The 16,805-nt window shown below is 50.3% G+C and overlaps 8 protein-coding genes across 8 annotated transcripts; 6 read left to right on the forward strand and 2 right to left on the reverse strand.

Moving 5' to 3' along the window:
- Positions 1-571: 571 nt before the first annotated feature.
- Aspvir_003305 (Zn(II)2Cys6 transcription factor) lies at positions 572-2,920 on the forward strand (the record flags this gene model as incomplete). The annotated part of the gene is made up of 5 exons (XM_043274890.1): positions 572-1,420; positions 1,494-1,672; positions 1,731-2,029; positions 2,079-2,305; positions 2,366-2,920. The coding sequence occupies 5 exons, from the start codon at positions 572-574 to the stop codon at positions 2,918-2,920; spliced, it is 2,109 nt and encodes a 702-aa protein (XP_043130825.1).
- Positions 2,921-4,368: 1,448 nt separating this feature from the next.
- Positions 4,369-7,910, forward strand: Aspvir_003306 (hybrid sensor histidine kinase/response regulator; the record flags this gene model as incomplete). Its single annotated transcript, XM_043274891.1, has 5 exons — positions 4,369-4,439; positions 4,491-6,152; positions 6,199-7,236; positions 7,282-7,652; positions 7,714-7,910. 5 exons carry the CDS (start codon positions 4,369-4,371, stop codon positions 7,908-7,910), a joined length of 3,339 nt encoding a protein of 1,112 aa, XP_043130826.1.
- A 135-nt stretch (positions 7,911-8,045) lies between these two features.
- On the reverse strand, positions 8,046-8,370 carry Aspvir_003307 (uncharacterized protein; the record flags this gene model as incomplete). Its single annotated transcript, XM_043274892.1, has 2 exons — positions 8,046-8,212; positions 8,265-8,370. 2 exons carry the CDS (start codon positions 8,368-8,370, stop codon positions 8,046-8,048), a joined length of 273 nt encoding a protein of 90 aa, XP_043130827.1.
- Positions 8,371-9,078: 708 nt separating this feature from the next.
- On the reverse strand, positions 9,079-9,585 carry Aspvir_003308 (putative short chain dehydrogenase; the record flags this gene model as incomplete). The annotated part of the gene is made up of 1 exon (XM_043274893.1): positions 9,079-9,585. One exon carries the CDS (start codon positions 9,583-9,585, stop codon positions 9,079-9,081), a length of 507 nt encoding a protein of 168 aa, XP_043130828.1.
- Positions 9,586-10,703: 1,118 nt separating this feature from the next.
- On the forward strand, positions 10,704-12,557 carry Aspvir_003309 (uncharacterized protein; the record flags this gene model as incomplete). The annotated part of the gene is made up of 5 exons (XM_043274894.1): positions 10,704-10,895; positions 10,939-10,983; positions 11,032-11,598; positions 11,655-11,900; positions 11,997-12,557. The coding sequence occupies 5 exons, from the start codon at positions 10,704-10,706 to the stop codon at positions 12,555-12,557; spliced, it is 1,611 nt and encodes a 536-aa protein (XP_043130829.1).
- Positions 12,558-13,429: 872 nt separating this feature from the next.
- Positions 13,430-13,717, forward strand: Aspvir_003310 (uncharacterized protein; the record flags this gene model as incomplete). Its single annotated transcript, XM_043274895.1, has 2 exons — positions 13,430-13,433; positions 13,479-13,717. 2 exons carry the CDS (start codon positions 13,430-13,432, stop codon positions 13,715-13,717), a joined length of 243 nt encoding a protein of 80 aa, XP_043130830.1.
- Positions 13,718-13,881: 164 nt separating this feature from the next.
- Aspvir_003311 (putative short-chain dehydrogenase/oxidoreductase) lies at positions 13,882-15,125 on the forward strand (the record flags this gene model as incomplete). The annotated part of the gene is made up of 7 exons (XM_043274896.1): positions 13,882-13,927; positions 14,020-14,191; positions 14,262-14,332; positions 14,447-14,531; positions 14,601-14,752; positions 14,844-14,935; positions 14,991-15,125. 7 exons carry the CDS (start codon positions 13,882-13,884, stop codon positions 15,123-15,125), a joined length of 753 nt encoding a protein of 250 aa, XP_043130831.1.
- A 1,062-nt stretch (positions 15,126-16,187) lies between these two features.
- Positions 16,188-16,802, forward strand: Aspvir_003312 (uncharacterized protein; the record flags this gene model as incomplete). The annotated part of the gene is made up of 1 exon (XM_043274897.1): positions 16,188-16,802. One exon carries the CDS (start codon positions 16,188-16,190, stop codon positions 16,800-16,802), a length of 615 nt encoding a protein of 204 aa, XP_043130832.1.
- Between the last annotated feature and the right edge of the window lie 3 nt (positions 16,803-16,805).

Below are 16,805 nucleotides of genomic sequence, written 5' to 3' on the forward strand. Positions count from 1 at the left end.
ATCACGCTAAGGCTCACTCTCCGTTACAGTATCGACTCGATTCACAATAGATTGCTCCTGTTCCTAGTAGCTCCGATCGCTGAGTCCTAACTGTGCGAGTCGACCACCAGGCATTGGCGTACAGGCTCAGTCTAGTTGCTTGAGCTGAAGTTATATGAGCGGTTTGCTAAGTTGCTATGTTCTACTCTATACATCCGCACAATGGCTCTTTGCCCTTATGGATAGCTTGCAATCCCGCATCCATGAAAGAAGTATTGAAAAGTCGTGGAGTCATGGCTATTCCCGTTGGGGTAGTCCGTGAGAGCAATAGATGAGGCCTGCCTCGCTCGTCAAGCATAACTAACCCTCACGTAACGTTTCAGGTTTTATCAAGCTGTGGGAAAGAGACGTCGCAGAACGTCGTCGTACCACAGCCTCGATGTCGTAGCAAAACAGAGTGGTGGGCAAATCCGGAAATACGGACTAATCACGTGAGGTAAATCCGAGATTTCTTCCGTGATCAACTCGTAAGCCAAGGCAATAAGAACAACTTCCCCTTAAGGACCACTTGTTTCAGTTTGTTTTTTTTTGGATGGCAGAAACCCTTCAGTCAGGAGAGTCGTCGGGTTGGCGAATACCCAAGGCTTGTCAAGAATGCAGAAAGCGAAAAATCAAGTGTAATGGAGTCAACCCCTGCAAGACCTGTCGGGTGCGAAACACTCCATGTGTCTACCGGGATGTGATCCGGCAGCGCAAGAAAAAGCAGCATGGCGCTGTAGGCGAGGGCCTGACTTCCCGTGAATCTACACGCTCTGAGCTTGGTACACAGCAGCCATCCTCACCGTTGCCCCAGCCGTTAGGCCGCCGAAACAAATCTGCCAGCTATACTTTCCACAACAGCGTTTCGGCAACGCACATGGCATCTCCGTCATGCAAGGTGCAACTATATTATGGACCAACGTCCCATTTCACTCTTATGCATGAGATTTACCGGGCGCTGGTTTCGAATCAAACCACTCATCCCGAGGAGCCGCAGGGTGAAGTCGAAGAGGCTGGGGCTGGGCTTGATATGTTCAGTTTTCGCGGCATCTTCTTCGGTACTCCAGCCGAGACGCATGATGATCCCAATAAGGGGATTGGTACCACAGCTGCACCGGTGATGTTCTTGCCCTATGAACTCGCCAGAATTTTTCTGCACCGATTTCTATCGACGCTGTATCATCTGGTACCATTCTGGTCCAAAGAGCTTTATGAGCGCCAGCTAGAACACTTGTACCTTCCTTCCTCTCGTACCGACTCTGATACCTGTGCCAACTCCATCTTACTGATGGCTTTGGCCATGGGCTCCCTGGGCACACAGCATTATCGCTGGGGAGATATCCTGTTCGAGCGGGTCAAGGCGTCTTGTCACTCCTTGGACGACGTGGTGAATCTCGAGACTGTACAGCTGTCCTTGATGATGATAAGTATATTCTGTCCTTGGCCGTGTAAGTTTATGCCTGACGCTTGGCTAGTACGCCCATTTTCAGACGGAGCAAGGTCGCCCAAATTCTTCCTTTCTCTACCTGGGCACAGCTGCGAGGAAGGCCATCTCAGCTGGCTTGCACAAGGAATCACCGACTGAAGGAGGAGAGGGCAGGGAGATAGTGGAGCAAAGACGATTGACATTTTGGTCCTTGTTTTTCTACGAGACGTTCGTCCTCGGTCACTGATTCTGCATTTGTAAAATCGCCCTGCTGACCGCTCGCCAGCTGGATTTGCTTTCATCTCGGTCGCCCGAGTTCGCTCTCGTCGAGGGACATTGGCATTGCACCTCCCAAGGATCCATTCATTCTGATTCTCATCCACCTTGCAAACATCATGGCTCGTTCAGCAAACGAAATTTACGGGCGACCACACGACTCATTGCTGCAAATGTGGAAGCTGGCCAGATCCATCTCAGAAGACCTTCGTTGTTACGACGAGAAAATGAAGCTTGCTCTCGGGTTTGGGCTTGACAAATGCCCCCAGCCGGGTGATGTCGGAGTTCGGCAGGCCATTCTCATAACCTGTAAGTCATTGACATGCAGAGTAATGGACGGACAAGCTAAGAAAGATAGTATACTATCACACCATTCTTTTGACGTTTCGACCGTTCTTGATCTTTCGCGGGCGATGGCGGCGCGACACCAAAAACACTTCTTCCGAGAAGACTGGACCCAACACAACCAGACGTCCGACGGAAATGCCGGCGTGGCTAAATGAGGCGTGCGACCACGCGGTCCACGCTGCGTGCAGAACTCTCCATCATCTATGTGAGGCTGCTATCGTCAATGAGTTTGTTCGGGTATGCTTTCCCCGTATGCAAACGCCAGATTTCTACTCATATCGGAGCTAAAACTGTTAGGAACTTCGCTATCATGGCTTCTTCGTGACCAGCGCCTGCTTTGCACTTATTTACGACTTCATGTATAATGAGAAAGGTGCTCCTACACACCTTCCATGGGTTCACGTGGGCATCCAATGTCTTGGAGCCATGCGGCCGGGCGATCCCATAACAAGCTCTATTTCAGCTATACAAACTGTCCTGAAGAAACTGCACCCATCATATGAATGGGTGCCACCTGGACCTGGACCTGTCCAGGGTCAGGCATATGCACCAAACCCTATGGGCCCGGCATCAGCTCACCCCTATTCGAGTGGTGTAGCATCGAGCCAGACAAATCCGCGAGAAGCTTTCCCTGGTGACACATTTCTGGGAGGGTACCTTCCCACAATGCCAAACATTCAAGTCAACCCGCTCCAAAGCGATATTCCGGAGGCCTCTGCTAGTGTTGGGAGCAGCGAGGATCTTCCGGATTTCAATCTGTCGGATATGGGATGGGATTTTGACTTTTCCACGATGGATCTTGAAGCATTCTTTTCTATCCAACCAACTATGAATCCTTCGCAGACACTGTAATTCAGGCAGGCTGAAGCCGATTCACAGTGTAGCTGCTGATCGCCGGTTTTGGCTTTACTACGCCGTCATATAACCTCACCACTTTCCAGTCCATCTCAGACTGCCGATACCCTCAAACACATACAATGTAATCGTTTGCTGGCCTCCCTCCGGTTTATTCGAGGGTAATCCTTTCTTTTCAAAGGCTACGAGACTTCGCGGTGCTTCGTGGCGGAGACGGGGAGCAGTCCACTGCTTTCGACCACCGAGATATCATCGTAAGCTACGGTCGAATATTGAGAGGAAAATGAATCAGGTTCGCCTAAAAGACCTTCCTGTTGTCGGGATTCCCCCGGTATCTAGATCTCCCTTTATAAGAGTTGGTTTCAAATCAAGAGATTTGGACCTGCTGATCGACATCTGTATCAGCCGAGGTCCAGATCCTAGATGAAGTCATACTTTTCGTCATGTATGAGACTTTGATTACGAATCTACTTTTGTGAGCGAGTTGCTCAGACTGGAGATAATGATGAAAGTCGTCCGGCCTTGCTTTAAGGTTCAATTTGGCTTCATAGGCATATTCAGACTTAACAGGTATACCGATATGGTTTTAAGACTAGGACCAAATTTTACACAACGTTCATCGTCTGATTCGACCGTCATGGGACAATATATAAATATGACGCTCATGGAAAATTGAAAATAATCCTTTGCCCTGAGATCTCGTAAAATTTGATATCTAGAGTTAATATCTTCAATGTTAACATTGTCTTCATCTCATGGACTGTGGAATAAATCTCCGGTTTGACGCTGTAACTGGTTGCGCACCACCTTCCGCATGCGGCACCCCCTTCGCAAAAACAGTTTCTCCGGACCGATCCACGGCCCATTACGAAGAGGGATGCTGGAACCAAACAGTCGAATGGATCGATCTGCGACCATCTTTCCTTTCTTCATCGCACTTTTTCTCCAGCTAGGGATGAAACAACACGGTGAGACGGCTAACACTATTCATGCCTGATCCTTCCACTATTCAAGGATCGTAAGGCCGAATTTCGACCGTACTGCAGACAAATTCCGCTCTTGGCTGTGAGTTTCGGCGGGATTACTTAGCGGCAGGGTGACATTAGCTAGGCGAGATGGAACCATGGACGAATCCTGAAGTCAGTGATCGACCCGAGCCACCCGTGAGCACAGCAGATGGGTGAACGGCCAATGACACCGTAGACTGGTTGGTCTGGTCTGCCTAGCTATCTGCTGACTACTTCCTTGACCATGGTCTAGACAAACGGAGATATTCTCCCCCACAGTTCGACCGGAATTTGAAATCTTCATGTCACCCGAATTTCACTACCTGTACTCTCTGTCTATTCTTATTCACGGCTCCCTGTGCTTCGCCCTGCCGCAACGATCTCTGATCTCCGGGCAAGCTTGTAAGACCAAGTCTAGGATGCGTCGCTAACTCGATCATGCCACTGTCGGGCTCTGCAGTGTCGCCTCGCCTGAGCACTGCCCAAGGAACAGTCCTAGAGCAGGAGCAGTATGTCTCATGCTTCATTCTGCATTGAACGAGTCTCTACTGACTGAAAAGGTTTCGTTCGGCTCATTCTCAGGATGACATCAACGAGCGCTCCGAGTCCACTAGTGGGCGACTTGCAATCCATAGGCGAGACAAGTCAAGTTCAGCGGCTTCCTTGACCGCTTACGCACAACTGGCGACGTATCGGTTCGGCTGCAGCCACTCATTTGTGGTTCGTTTCGACCATGGACGGGCGAATATCATTGCGGAAGCATCACCTTCTCTCCTGTTAGATGGAGAGGAGGGGGTTGGCGTCGATGGGGAGGTTCACCGGCAAGTAAAGGTGTTGAGCCTGCGCCTGGTTGAGGCTCATGTCGTCGATACTTCCAACGCTATTGCCAACAGCACCCGATGCGTCATACGTGATCTCACGCAGGACAATCATTATGACAACGAGGTGATCCAATTCTTCGCAGCGGTCCCGATCCATGATGTGAACAAAGATACTATTGGTGCTGTTTGTGTTGTAGACAAGACGACACATCCGAATTTTGGAGATAGTGAGGTCGCAAGCATGCAGGAGATTGCAGACCTGGTCGCTGGTACTATCAAGGATAGCTCGGCTGAAGAGCATCACCTTCAAGCAGAGCGGCTCATCAATGGTCTGACCACTTTCGTCAGCGGTCAGGCCGTCCCTGACCTTGAGCAAAGTTATCACTCCCAGAGACGGCCATCATACCTTCCGGGTATTGATGATCTTTCGATCTCTGAGAGATCTAGCGTGGGCTCGCCACAACACACACATTCCCAAACTCCTGGGACTTCGCCAAACCAGTTCTTCTCAAGAATCCGCGGAAGAAGAAATTCGGTGACTGTTATCGAGGGAAGCACCGTATCCCATTCAATGTCGCTTTTGTTCTCCCGTGCTAGTGCTTTGCTTCAGAGATGTATGGAGCTAGACGGCGTGCTTTTCCTGGACGCTACTCGAAGTAACGCTCGAAGGTTCGTCTCGCCTGACAGTGCTCGTTATCAATCTAACGTCTCCAGCTCCTGCTCTCCTAGCATGAGTGACCTGGAAATACTCTCCAAGGACGGCGAGTCTTGCATCAACTCTCCGGGCCTATCCTCAGCCGGGCCTTGGCGAGAGAGGGTATGCGAGCCTTTGGGCTGTGCGTCATCGGAATCTGCAAATCGTTATACCTCGCACTATTCAATCTCAGAAGGCTTGCTGCATGACTTGTTCGCCGCGTACCCAAAAGGCACCATCTTCGATAGCCGCACCCTCGTTGACTGTACTAGTCAGAAATGTGGTCATGTCACGGATGCAAAGGGATCGCGTCATCACGCAATCATTCTCCGTCTGGTACAGGACCTTCCAGAGGCCAGGTCGCTCCTTTTTCTCCCAATGTGGAACTGGAATACATCGCGCTGGCTGGCCGGTGCCCTCTTGTGGACGTCTGACAGCCAACGACACTTTGAACAAACCGATTTGTTCTATGTCAAAGCATACGGTGACTCAATTGTCTCAGTAGCGGCTCAAATGGACTGGCAGGCGACGGAAAAGTCCAAATCAGATTTATTGTCGTCTGTCAGCCATGAGCTAAGATCACCGCTACATGGCATGCTTGCCAGTTTAGAGCTGTTGCGCACGACAGATCTTCAACCGGCTCAGCAGGACATGCTCACGATGATTGAAACCTGTGGGTTGACACTGTTGGATACGCTGAATTATCTGTAGGTTGGCAGCTCCGTCGGAGGTATCTCACTAACATACATGCAGGTTGGATTTTACGAAAATCAACAACCTGACCAGTGCAGACGCAAAGAATGACGGGGATACTGAGACCTCACTCGCCGATCTAACGTGCGAATTCGATTTGGACACTCTGGTAGAGGATGTGGCGGACACCCTGTATGCAGGTCACCGGTCCCTGATCAACGCTTCTCAAGTCGCCGGCCGGTACCTGCCTAGCGGGCCAACGGTGGGAATTAGATCTGCCAAGGGCACCGAGAACGTCAAAGAGTCGGACGACTTATCGGTGATTGTCCGGTTTGAGCCCGGAGACTGGAAAGTGCGTTCGATCCCTGGCGGATGGCGCAGAATCGTCATGAACCTGCTGGGCAATGCATTCAAGTTCACCAAGTCTGGGTTCATTGAGGTCATCCTCGCCAGGAAGACAGAGAGGACCTGCGGCACGAAGAGGGTGTATGCTCTATTGACAATCACAGATACCGGATGTGGCATCTCTCCGGAGTACCTGGAGCACAAACTATTTCAGCCATTTACTCAAGAGAACATCCTGACGGAAGGAGTTGGCCTAGGACTCAGTATCGTCGACCGACTAGTGACGAATGTGGGTGGTCAGATTGATGTGAAGAGTACCGTCGGTACCGGAACTCAATTCGAAGTGTACATTCCGGTTGAATTTGTCGATACGCTGGTGGGTGGTGCTTCTGGGCAAGAGCAACCAGAGAGTGGTTCGGTCTCTCGAGTGAGTCTGGTCGGACTGAACGTGTTTTCCCATATGAAGAGCGCAGGCCGAAGACTGAGCGTTGACGCGAAGAGGAGGCTGTCAGTTCGCAGTGCACTGAGTAATGCAATCCTCAGCCAGCCTGGCTGGACAGTCTCCTTTGCCGACACTTTATCTCAAGCAAAAGGCGATATTGGTATTATCGAGGAGAGCAGTCTGGCTGAGATGGAAGGGCAGGAGCCAATAACTACAGAACTGAGAGGACTGGCCATACTAGGACAGTATGGTAGTAACCTTCCAATCGATCCTGTTACGAAAGAGCTGGATGTCGTCTACGTTCCTCAACCGTAAGCAGCACCAAATTCCGAGCAAGTGTGAAACTAACAGGATAGACTCACGCCTCGAAAAATTATCCGCGCGCTGCACACAATTTCCGGCTTGCCCCAAGGTTCGGATCATATCGACAATGCCAATAGTATCCCATCTCGTGGGCGCAGCTTATCGGAAGCTTTTGCCCTGGCAAAACAGACCGAGTCGCCTCCGGTGGTGCAGGAAACCGTGGACGAGTTCCGGGCCTCGACACCCAAGGCCTCGGGAACGACCGATCTTCATGTCCTGATTGTGGACGATAATGATATCAATCTCAAGATACTGGCTACCTTTATGCGTCGCATCGGGTGCAGCTACGAGACAGCGAATAATGGACTCGTGGCGCTGGAGAAGTACCGGCAGTCCGAGCGCCAGTTCAACTATATCCTGATGGGTAGGTTGCGTCCTTTGAGATTCATGGCCCAACTAACAGGCAATAGATCTTTCCATGCCAGTTATGGACGGGATTAGCTCCACAAGCAAGATTCGAGAGTACGAGGAGGACAATTCCCTTCCCCGGGCTGTCATCATGGCCGTGACAGGAGTCGCGTCGGCGACGATGCAGCAACAGGCATTTGCTGCGGGGGTCGATGATTATCTTGTGAAACCTCTCTCACTGCGTGATTTGAAACGAGTGATGAATATCGCATGACATGACTTTGCCAGCAAATTGTACAAGTTGTATACCACAGCATCAATATAACAACCTTCCACATTCACCAATACACCAAGATAGAAAATAGGAACTTAACGTATACTCCACCAGCATATCAATAATACTCAGAAGCTAACAACCATGACTCCCTTCCGTAGCTGGTTCCGTACACCCATTGGGACACAGCTTCGCATGTCCCACATCCCCAGGATTCTTGCAGTGGAAGAGCACATTCTTCAGGTCCGCAGTCTCCAGATCCGTCCCTTTGAGAACAGCTTCGAGGTCCGCCTCGGCAAAGCCTGCATCCATTAGTACCCCATCATGGGAGAGTGAGAGACAGAAAAAAAATACCCTTGTCAGCAATGAGCTTGTTGGCGCAGTAATCGAAACTCGGCGTGCAGGTTTTTGCGCCTAGGGCGGCGCCGGCCAGCGCGAGGAGGAAGAGGGTTGATTTCATTTTGGGTTGTGTTTGGGTTTTCCATGAGAGAAGGCGATGGGGTATTTATGTACAGTCAGGCCTTGCATTCTGTATCGAGGTGAGGTATTTATCTGGACTGGAATGACTGGAATGTGGTCGGGGGTGGTTGGCATGGATGGCGGCGCGTGGCATGTGGATTGTACGTCATACAGCGCATTCATTGGACTTGATCTGGATCTTGCGCCTGCTGCAGAAGAGATACCTGGAATGTGGATTTATATGAATAATGTAGAGGTGAGGATATGGTTTGGAGATGTTTGTGTTGCGATATTTTTCCTTGATATGACCGTTCGGCGCTGGAGCGGATCTATCTTTATCCATAGGGTTATTCCATCTTGGGAGATAATGATAGCGTTCTCTTGTTTTCCTAAAATAGATAGACAAGCCAATGCAATAGAATAATAGGATCAAGGTCGGAGTCCAAAAGTGTTGACAGGTTACCTTGAACACTGGCATAGCACTGCAACAATTACTGTGACAGCACGAGCGGACGCACCGATCATGTCTAATTCACTGGGATCTGCTCCAGAGTACTGGCGCTTATCCAGATAATAGGAGTCTAGCCGTACAACAGACAGGTTCTTGGGTCTTAGATCTAAACGTAAACTGTAACTCTTCGATGATGCACATCTTTTTATTTCATTCTATCAATAGTCTTGTCAGCTGTCCTCCACTATGTAGATAGACTTAATGCAATCGCAACGTAGCCAACCCCCCATCAACAACAACCTGCTCCCCCGTGGTGAACGTCGCCTCGAACCCCAAAAACACCACTGCCTTGGCCACCTCCGCCGGGTCCGCAATCCTCCCCATCGGCGTACCCTTCACCCCCTGCCCCTCAAACTCCACCAACTCCTCCCTCGACGCCCCCACCACCCCCATCGTCGGCGTCTTCACGAACCCAGGCGACACAGCATTCACACGCACCTGCGCACCCACCAACTCCGCCGCCAGCGTCTGCACAAACGAGTGCAACGCCGCCTTGGAGGCGGCGTACCCGGCGTTGATGAAGAGGAGGTCGATTGTGCGGCCTGTTCCGAAGAAGGACGAGGCTGTATCGACGAGGGTGCTGATGGACGGTAAGGAGGTGATGTCGCAGGGGATGACTTTGGTGGCGGGCCCGAGCTGGGCGGTTGAGAGGCCGATGCCGTGGCTACCGCCGATGATGAGGGCTGTTTTGTTTGTGTAGGACATTGCACTGGCTGGTTGTTGGGGCTGAGGTTGAGGTTCTTGGAGGATGAGTTGGACTCTGCGAGCATAATTGGGACTATATATGCTTCCTCTGTTTCCATCCGACTGTGTACAGTACAGCTTGCTGACCAATTCAGTATTTCTAAGCATCAATCCTAGATACTAACAGTGTGTCATGATATGAGATAGAGCTCGTATTCCTCCTTGGCTACTTGGCATACTGCAGTTCTGTGAGTCAATCCTTCTTAAGGGTATGGATTATTATAAATCAGCGTAACATGTGGCCTGACAAATCCAGTCAAGCAATCAGTCAGTGAAGAGATTTCATGTCACCACGGAGTCGGCGCTCACATGAGGATAGGATAGCAGGGTGAAGTCAGCGCGGAGTAGGACCCTGAACAGCCATGTCAATACTAGTCGCGCGTGAATCCGGTATGCCGTTACGTACATAGGCTACTATCCCATCCTGGTGGATATGGACCGGATCCGCTCTCCTGGAACGAGTTATTCGCTAATAGCTGCTGGCTGAGAGGCCGCTATTCTTAAAGAAAGCCCATCCGGGTGAAAATATTGAACTCATCGGCCGTCGGCATTATGGAACGGCCCAGGTTTGTCTCATAGATCAGGTACTAAATATGAAACAAGCCACACTAATCCCATTCCACCAGGGCCTGTCACTTGACAGCTACACTTGCGCCAGACACCCGAATCCCGGTAAAAGGCAAGCCGTTTCCCGGCATTAGCCACGGAATTCAAGGAAGACAAGATCAGCAAAGTGGGCCTGCCTGTCAACCTCGCAGCTTCGAGATCTAGAGCTCTAATATTGTCGAGAAATTCGTCGCTGGAGTGGAGATGCTCTTACGGTCTTACCTTAGCCTTAGGGCTGATGAGAAATATATCCGATGCTCGGGATGCCGAAGCTAAAAGAATGATGTGGTTGGCGGAGAGCAGATATAATGGACCCATTTGCGGATATACGCCTCGGATGTATGGATTTACGGGTTAATCTGATACGCATGAAACTGACTTTGTATAAATAGTTGGACTGGAATGAATTAGCTTTGAAGAGCTGTGTCCATGGTCGAGTTGTTTTGTTTGGAAGGTTGAGCAGATCGTGCAGAATGGACACCCCCTCATCCGGCACGATCGACCTCGAACATGGCGAGAGAGGTCTACGAAAGCGACTAACCCTCACATTTCGGAATGTCAGTGTCCACGTTACGGCGCCGGATGCTGCCTTGGGAGATACGCTTCTCTCCGTGGCTGATCCGCGGCAGTACCTTGGTTTCTTGAAAGGGAGTCGGCCAAAAAGGGTATGTCGGCACTGTTGTCCAATGGCAAATGCTAACGGAATAGACTATACTGAAAGATGTCAGTGGGCAGGTCAAACCAGGCGAAATGGTAAGTTAACCCGAATGCCGTGGTGATGCAACTAACTCACGTTGTCAGTTGCTGGTGCTGGGTCGTCCCGGGTCAGGATGTACCTCGCTTCTACGCGTGCTTTCCAACGACCGCGAGTCCTTTGACGAAGTCGTCGGCGAAACCCGATACGGGAGTATGTATCACCTCGCTGCGAGACGCTTCCGGCAGCAGATCATGTTCAGCAACGAGGACGACGTGCATTTCCCCACGCTGACGGTCAACCGCACGTTGAAGTTTGCGCTGCGGAATAAGGTGCCGCGGGAACGGCCGGAGGGACAAGGGTCGAAGGAGTTTGTGCAAGAGCAGCGGGATGGGATCCTGGCTTCGCTGGGGATTCCGAACACGACAAAGACGCTGGTAGGAAACGAGTTTATCCGTGGTGTCTCTGGTGGTGAACGGAAGCGTGTGTCGCTCGCCGAGGTGATTGCCGGACAGAGCCCGATACAATTCTGGGATAATCCGACCCGTGGTCTCGACTCCAAGACGGCCGTTGAATTCGCCCGGTTGCTGCGCCGCGAGGCGGACATTAATCACAAGACGATGGTGGCCACCATGTACCAGGCCGGCAATGGCATCTACAACGAGTTCGACCAGGTTCTGGTTCTGGCCGATGGACGGGTGACATACTACGGACCGGCCCATATCGCCAGCTGGCAAGGAGCTACTTTGAGGATATGGGCTTCGTCTGTCCGAAGGGAGCCAATATAGCTGATTTTCCGACATCCGTGACTGTGCTCACCGAGCGCATTGTACGGCCGGGGATGGGGGACAAAGTTCCCAGCACCGCAGAGGAATTCGAGAGCCGCTACCGCCAGAGCGATATCTATCAAAAAGCAATGGAAGGTGTCGACCCGCCGGAGAAACTCACACACGAGGTGGACGAGCTGACGGCCGCCGTGGCCAGCGAGAATCAATCAATCAATCAATCAATCAAGATTCTATTAACCTGATGTAGCCTATCTATTGAAGCGATTAGCTATGGGGCCAGCGAGAAACGCAAGCGGCATTTCCCTCAGACCCCAAGTGTGTACACCGCAAGTCTCTGGGAGCAGATACGGGCGTGCACCATCCATCAGTTCCAGATCATGGCGGGCGACAGACTGTCTCTCATCATCAAGGTGGTATTAGCCATCCTGCAGGCCTTGGTCTGCGGAAGTCTGTTCTACAACCTCAAAGACGACAGCTCGTCCATCTTCCTGCGCCCGGGCGCGCTGTTCTTTCCTGTCCTCTACTTTCTTCTCGAGTCCATGTCCGAGACGACCGCCTCATTCATGGGCCGGCCCATCCTCTCACGGCAGAAGCGGTTTGGATTCTACCGGCCGACTGCATTCTGTATCGCAAACGCCATCACCGACATCCCTGTCGTCCTCCTGCAAGTCTCCTGTTTCTGTATCATCCGATACTTTATGGCAGCACTGCAGATGGACGCCGGTCGGTTTTTCACCTACTGGATTATCGTCATCGCAAACACGCTGCATGAGGATGATCGACCGGGCATTTCCAGAGGATCATCCAAGATTTGGGGGGATATTGAGGCGGAGGTGGGGAGGTAGTGGTATGCCTGATACAAGCTCAACTGTAACAAATATAGGTTATAAATACGACCATAGAATACAATACATAGTCACGGAACATGGGTCTTTGGAAAAATTTCAAAAGTAGTTTAGCAAGTCTTGGCATCGGGGCTCAGAAAACAGCTAAAGAATATAAGACCCGGGCGCCATTTTTGCAAACAACTGTATGGCGATTCGAATCCCTACTATATGATGATCGAATCATTCGATATCCCTACTATATAGTGATTCGATATCCCTACTATATAATGATTCGAATCATTCGATATCCCTACTATATGGTGATTCGATATCCCTACTATATGACGATTCGAATCCCTACTATATGACAATTCAAATCATTCAATATCCCTACTATATAATGATTCGAATCCCTACTATATGACGATTTGAATCATTCAATATCCCTACTATATGGTGATTTAATACAGTCACTATTTCTTTTATGATTATAACTTTGTGGAAGTAGTGGCTATAAGTAATACAAGCAGGTGACAGTAAAAAATTTATTTTGGCCGGTTTGTACATTCAGTCCGCCATAACTACCCCAGGAAAATATCTACAATGACGGGATAGCCGCAGTAAGGTGACCATACAACAAAGACAACACCAAGCGGCTCAAAACATGCATACCTACAAATATCGGTACACGGAAGGACTGTCACAGCCGGCTGTGCTCCCCACTGACGCGCAAAGTTTAGCCATTAATATTTTCTAAAGGTTCGGGTTTTGCGGGGACCGGGATGTTGTAGTAATGTGCCCCATCGGTCCATATTACGGAGTATGCACAGACTGCAGAACCCGACGGGGTTAAGACGAAACATATCCGACTCTATCTCCGGAGGTAGTGAATGAGTAGGTGGGCACTTGCACCAGTTTACAGGCACAGCTGTTTTGCAGCTTCACTGACAACCACGGATCGATCAATTGACCAGACGGCGGAAGCGGGTTTTGGTCTCTACCCGACCACGCCACCTACCCCACCGATAGTGCTGTCTCGGGTAATCAGTAGTCGCCGTGTCGGCGAGGGGAGCTCCGAAGAGGACTATGCGAAGAGGTCACTGAACCTGTCTCAACTTCATCAGTGGTACGCAAATGTTTCGGAGCCCATCCAGGAGGGTGCCACTCAGGACTGGTAGACGCAATGCCACTTTGGCTGAAAACGGAACTTGGCCGCTCCCATGACCCAGCAATGGGCTGGCCTTGGGTTTATGGCAGACCACTATAACAGAGGCTGCAGCCACTGTTGTATAAGAGTTGGTTTGTGATATTGCATTATTCCTTTGMCTTCCTCCTAACAATCATGGCTCTTCCTTACAAGAAGGTACTCCTGGTTGGGGCTACATCTGGTGAGTGTTCCAAGCGTGTGCTAGGCTATCTCCTCACTTTACCTTACATGGAACATAGAATCAGCGTTCCAGTCGTTGACTCAAATCCTCAGGTATCGGTCGTGCTTTAGCCGGAAGCCTTGTCGAGCATGGCTGCTTCGTGATTGCCGTTGGTCGACGACAGGAGCTCCTTGACTTGTTTCTACAGGAATACGGCGCGGACAAGGCTGCATCTTTCAGCCTCGATATCAGCAAGCTAGATGCAATTCCAGACTTTGTAAAGAGGTACGTCATCCTGTCAGCTTCTCCAGTGTTTGCCTATGATATTGATATGGTTGACCGTTGGTCTGAGCAGTGTGACCTCATCCCATCCAGATTTAGACTGCGTCTTTGTCAACTCGGGGATTCAACGGCGGTCTGTTTTTAGTGAGCCAGAAAGCATTGATATGAATCAGATTCAGGATGAGATGACAGTAAGGTAGTCATTAAACCTTGACCGGTACATTCTTTTCCTTATATTTAACTGACAATGTTTCTAAGTCAACTATGTTTCCTACGTTGCATTGGCGAAGGAGTTTCTACCCTTTCTTATCGCCACAAGGGACACTCCAACATCACTCATATTGTAAGTCGTGGGCAAATACTTGCTTCTGATTTCTGAGTTATTCGCGCCTGACAAGAGATAATGCACCAGCACTTCGTCCAATCTCGCACTAGTTCCCATTCTTCGCTGCTCCAACTACTGCGCTTCCAAGGCTGCGCTGCATCATTGGATCCTCTGCCTGCGGGAGCAGCTAAAGAACACAAACATCAAAGTGATTGAGATCTTTCCACCTATCGTGCAAAGTATGTATGCCTGAGGATTCGTTCATTCCGGGGGTTGGGAAGAGAACGAAAGAAGATACTATAATACGATACTAATTTTCCTGCGCTGCAGCCGAACTTCATGATCCAAAGCACCAACATGACATGGCAGAAACGGTCCATGGAAAGCCCTTTGGTATCCCAGTAAAGGAATTTACTGAGGAGGTTCGTCTTCTATTACACATGTGACGTTGCGAGTTCATCTAACACCCTTGTGCAGACGATGGAGAAGCTTCTTGCTGGAGACGACCAGATTCCAGTAGGTCTGTCGAATATTGCCTTTAACAGCTGGGAACAGCAGCGCCAGCAGGCCTTTCGGGGAGTGGTTGAGATGGTGCGAAAAGGCGGATTTTAATGTATCCCTCCAGTGGCGATATAAACGCGGTGTATTGATTTGGTAGCCTTGCATGAGATGCATAGACAGCTATATATCAGATCTGTATCTATAGTGTATTAGGTACCGTGGCAAGGAGCCTGCTATATCAATCTATGCCATGTATTAGCCATGCGGCGAATTTGATCGTTGGCTGAGCATTGCTTTAGAACCGAGGTACTTAGTTAATATATATCATTAATTGAGCATCACGACTCTATTTGAATGGTCTTGCCTTCTAATATCCGACTGGTTACTATGTGTCTGTGACCGCTGCTACTCTAGTTCGTTCTCTGCGAAGCCCTCTTGAGAAGGGGATTCGCTGCCAACTGCCAGTGACTAAAACGAAACCTACAGAAACATTCTATGTGACATTGCTGCATGCTGGACTCAGCCACATCGCACCTACTACTTGACCTAACAGCAATCAAGGCTAGTTAGTCGTCGCGTTTTAAGCGCCTACATGGGCGGTTTCTGTGAAATTAGACTAACATATCAAAATGTTGCCATGATTGATCCGCGCAACGGCTGTACATAACAAGCGTCCTTCAAAGTCGGGTCCAATATTTGTGTTTGTCGCCCCGCAAAGCAGAGGAATTAACCAAACAATTGGATGCTCTTGTCAAATAACGGACTAACCTGCTCTCCACTCTCGAATGGCAAGTTACTAAGAGCCTTAGCTCAACCCTAGAGGGGCTAGTTTACTATACTAAAATATTACCGAATGCTACCTACCCCCGCAAGACACATGCTAATCAGTACAGAAATGCAGTCTAGCGCCAACAGCATCGATTTCAGAAACAATGGTTGGTGGATATGGTAGAATACACCCAACAGCTCATGACTTGTTATCCTAGCGTGGTGCTTGGGTCGCCTGTTTGTACACTATTGACATTGGCAATCTTCTACTGGACGCAAAAATTATTCTTTCTCTTTTCTCCCCTTTAAAAGGGCTGTGCTCCTGTCTTTCCGCAATCTTGTTGTCGATCTTCTTCCACATTTCTATCCTCTCTCAGTTCTGCACACAAGAAAGAAACAATCAAAATGCGTACCTCATTCCTCCTCCCCGCAGTCCTTTACGCCCTGGCAGCCCATGCCGACGACAAAACCACTACTGTCGGCTACTTCATCCCCAACTGGTCCGCCACCTTGTTGAAATACGGCGGCTGGACCAGCACGGGCGCCAGCGTCGCAGGGATCAACGCCGCCGCAACAACCTACAACGTGGGCTGTCTGAAAGACGCCCCCAAGACCGACTGCAACATCAAGAACTCCTGGACAATCATCCAGGGCCCGGAAACTGTCAGCGTGACAGGCGTGTACACCGCCTCGACATCGGGCAAGGAAACGAGCTACGATATCACCGTCACGCAGTCGTATGAGTGCAAGATTCGGTCCCGCACCGAGTCGGCCAGTTGCACGATGAGCATTGGGATGACTGGGTCCGCGGGCGGTGCTACGGTCGGGTCGTCGACGTCGAGTAGCGCGACGTATTCGCCGGCGACGGGCTCGTACGTTGAATTGGTTGTTACGGCTGGTGCGGACAAGTTTACTTCACCTGAGGCGACGAAGACGCCTGGCGCTGCTGCTGCTGGGCCTGCGGGGGCGTTGATTACGGCCGCGCCCGTTGTTGCCGCCGCCGTTGCTGCTTTTCTTTGATGT

This window comes from Aspergillus viridinutans, assembly GCF_018404265.1.
Source record: "Aspergillus viridinutans IFM 47045 DNA, scaffold_14, whole genome shotgun sequence".
NCBI lineage: Eukaryota > Fungi > Ascomycota > Eurotiomycetes > Eurotiales > Aspergillaceae > Aspergillus > Aspergillus viridinutans.